This window comes from Rhagoletis zephyria, unplaced genomic scaffold (assembly GCF_001687245.7).
Source record: "Rhagoletis zephyria isolate East Lansing unplaced genomic scaffold, Rhagoletis_zephyria_1.1 Rzeph_scaffold_02714, whole genome shotgun sequence".
Taxonomy (NCBI): domain Eukaryota; kingdom Metazoa; phylum Arthropoda; class Insecta; order Diptera; family Tephritidae; genus Rhagoletis; species Rhagoletis zephyria.
This window is the reverse complement of record NW_016159798.1, coordinates 9,042-11,130: the sequence shown is the minus strand read 5'-3', so window position 1 is coordinate 11,130 and position 2,089 is coordinate 9,042. Positions and strand designations below refer to the sequence as shown.

At 39.0% G+C, this 2,089-nt stretch overlaps 1 protein-coding gene across 3 annotated transcripts; it reads right to left on the bottom strand.

Annotated features, from left to right (window-relative positions):
* Positions 1 to 372: 372 nt before the first annotated feature.
* Positions 373 to 1,665, bottom strand: LOC108367513 (pinin-like). 3 transcript variants are annotated; one of them, XM_017622132.1, is made up of 3 exons: positions 1,396 to 1,665; positions 632 to 1,330; positions 373 to 572 (listed from the first exon to the last, which is right to left on the bottom strand). In XM_017622132.1, exons 1-3 carry the CDS (start codon positions 1,547 to 1,549, stop codon positions 487 to 489), a joined length of 939 nt encoding a protein of 312 aa, XP_017477621.1. In that variant the 5' UTR covers positions 1,550 to 1,665; the 3' UTR covers positions 373 to 486. The 3 variants fall into 3 exon arrangements, with proteins under 3 accessions (XP_017477621.1, XP_017477620.1, XP_017477622.1); XM_017622131.1 differs by having other exon boundaries at positions 373 to 575; positions 1,396 to 1,662; XM_017622133.1 differs by having other exon boundaries at positions 373 to 575; positions 632 to 1,353; positions 1,428 to 1,657.
* Positions 1,666 to 2,089: the final 424 nt, after the last annotated feature.

The following is a 2,089-nucleotide window of genomic DNA, read 5'->3' as shown; positions in this document are numbered from 1 at the left end:
TGACAACATCGTCCTGGGCGGTCGATCGCCGCCCATAGATTCAGACGAAATAGAGCTGCCGAGAGAGACCAGGTGCACCCTAGCACAACTCCGTTCTGGGTGGTGTCACCGACTCAACAGCTACCTCTCCCGGCTGAACACACAAGTGGCAAACACATGCCCTGCATGTGGGCAAGGTCCCCACGACACCCAGCACCTCTTCACGTGCACCTCCAACCCTACGACCCTGACACCAGAAGTGCTCTGGACCGCGCCTATCGACGCAGCACGCTTTCTCGGCCTCAGGCTTACAGAGTCGGAGGATGAAGACGACGATACATGACAAATCTGGGGGGTTGAGCACTGCTGCTACAACAACAACAACATAAGATATAGATAAACGACTGTTAGTAGCCACCTTATTTTGTATTTGTTCATTGTTCATATTGTTTACTTGTTCCATAATAAATATATGTAAATTTATGTCTCCTATGTAAAAATGTCAAGCTATTCCATTTTTTTTACTACAATTATACTGCTGCTTAACGCGGGCTCATTCAAGTTCCTTGACTTATTTTCTTTAAACTCCACTTCTCCTGAAAGACAAAATTCACTATTCTTTTACGCATTTCAAATTAAACAGGCAGCATACCTTGAATTTTATATGACGTGTTACTTGGTTTAAATTCCAATTTCATGTGTTTTTCCCGAGTATCGATATCATTTAGATCCTCACGTTCCATTTCTTTCAATTCAAAGTTAAGCTGCTCTTTCTGGTCTCTCAATTCTGAGTCCAAAAAACCCCGAGTGTCGCTGATAAGTCTCTCTGTTTTCTTGCAAAGTTTGTACGGCCTATAATAAATGAAAGGCTTCGTCTTTGTTCTAATACAGTATCGAATGTTAGTTACTGATCTCTCAAACGTGGCAAAATCTTTTAAACGATTTAAATTTGATTCTAAAATTCTAATTTTTGTCTGCTTTTTTTTTCGGTCCGTCAAAAGGAAATCACGCTCTTTTTTTATTGTTTCCCGCTCAAGAAGTTGTTGTTCTTCTAATTTTTTCTCAATTTGCGCTTTTTTGTCTTCTTTTATTTTTAATCTTGATTCCTCTAGGCAAAACTTGTGCAAAGTGCCCAATAAAGACCCAAACATTCTGCGATTTCTCGCTCTAGACTCCAAATCAGTTCCTTGCGCCTCCAGTACTTCCTCACGAGTCGGCAACTCACGTATAACCCGAGAACTTAAGCGTGGTTTCAATTCTTCGTCGTAAATCGACAAACGCTTGAATACAGATTTGTCATCTTGAATTTTCTTATGTTTTAGTCCACTTCCATACTTCGGTCCAGCAGCGTCTAATAACCCATGATCAAGAACTCTATCAATGTTTTTTAATTAAAATCATTTCATATTTATGTACATATGTATGTATATGCTTTAATCAGCCAATACCCCGGATCTCTGTGGCGACCAACAATCCTTCGAATGCTATCATTAAGCACATCTAAATTGCATTTCTCTTCCTCGAGCTCTTTTTGTAATTTGTGAAAAGATTTATTGAAACTAGAGTCCATTTTAACCGGATTTATTTTAACTTTAATTAGACATGCAGAAAAAATATCGATGCATCGTAAGAATCGATGTTTGCTATTCGATGCATCGTAGACAGTAGAGCTGTAGCAAACCGTATGTATTCGTTATTGAGTAACGAGNGCACATCTAAATTGCATTTCTCTTCCTCGAGCTCTTTTTGTAATTTGTGAAAAGATTTATTGAAACTAGAGTCCATTTTAACCGGATTTATTTTAACTTTAATTAGACATGCAGAAAAAATATCGATGCATCGTAAGAATCGATGTTTGCTATTCGATGCATCGTAGACAATAGAGCTGTAGCAAACCGTATGTATTCGTTATTGAGTAACGAGTACAACCCCTGACTCGAAGTACCGAACCGTTACTCACATAATAATCTCGTTACTCGCATGTTCCGTATATGCACCATCTACGTGAATCAATACAACACCACATATTGTGCGGTAACGAATCTGTTTTTCANTTACTCACATAATAATCTCGTTACTCGCATGTTCCGTATATGCACCATCTTCGTGA

What these genes read in the sequence shown, in the direction of transcription:
- LOC108367513 (XM_017622131.1), bottom strand. Translation starts at nt 1,549, where the DNA reads ATGGACTCTAGTTTCAATAAATCTTTTCACAAATTACAAAAAGAGCTC. An exon ending in TAAAGCATATACATACATAT is followed by an intron (nt 1,331 to 1,395) that starts GTACATAAATAT and finishes ATGGGTTATTAG; the next exon opens with ACGCTGCTGGACCGAAGTAT. An exon ending in CACGTCATATAAAATTCAAG is followed by an intron (nt 576 to 631) that starts GTATGCTGCCTG and finishes TTTGTCTTTCAG; the next exon opens with GAGAAGTGGAGTTTAAAGAA.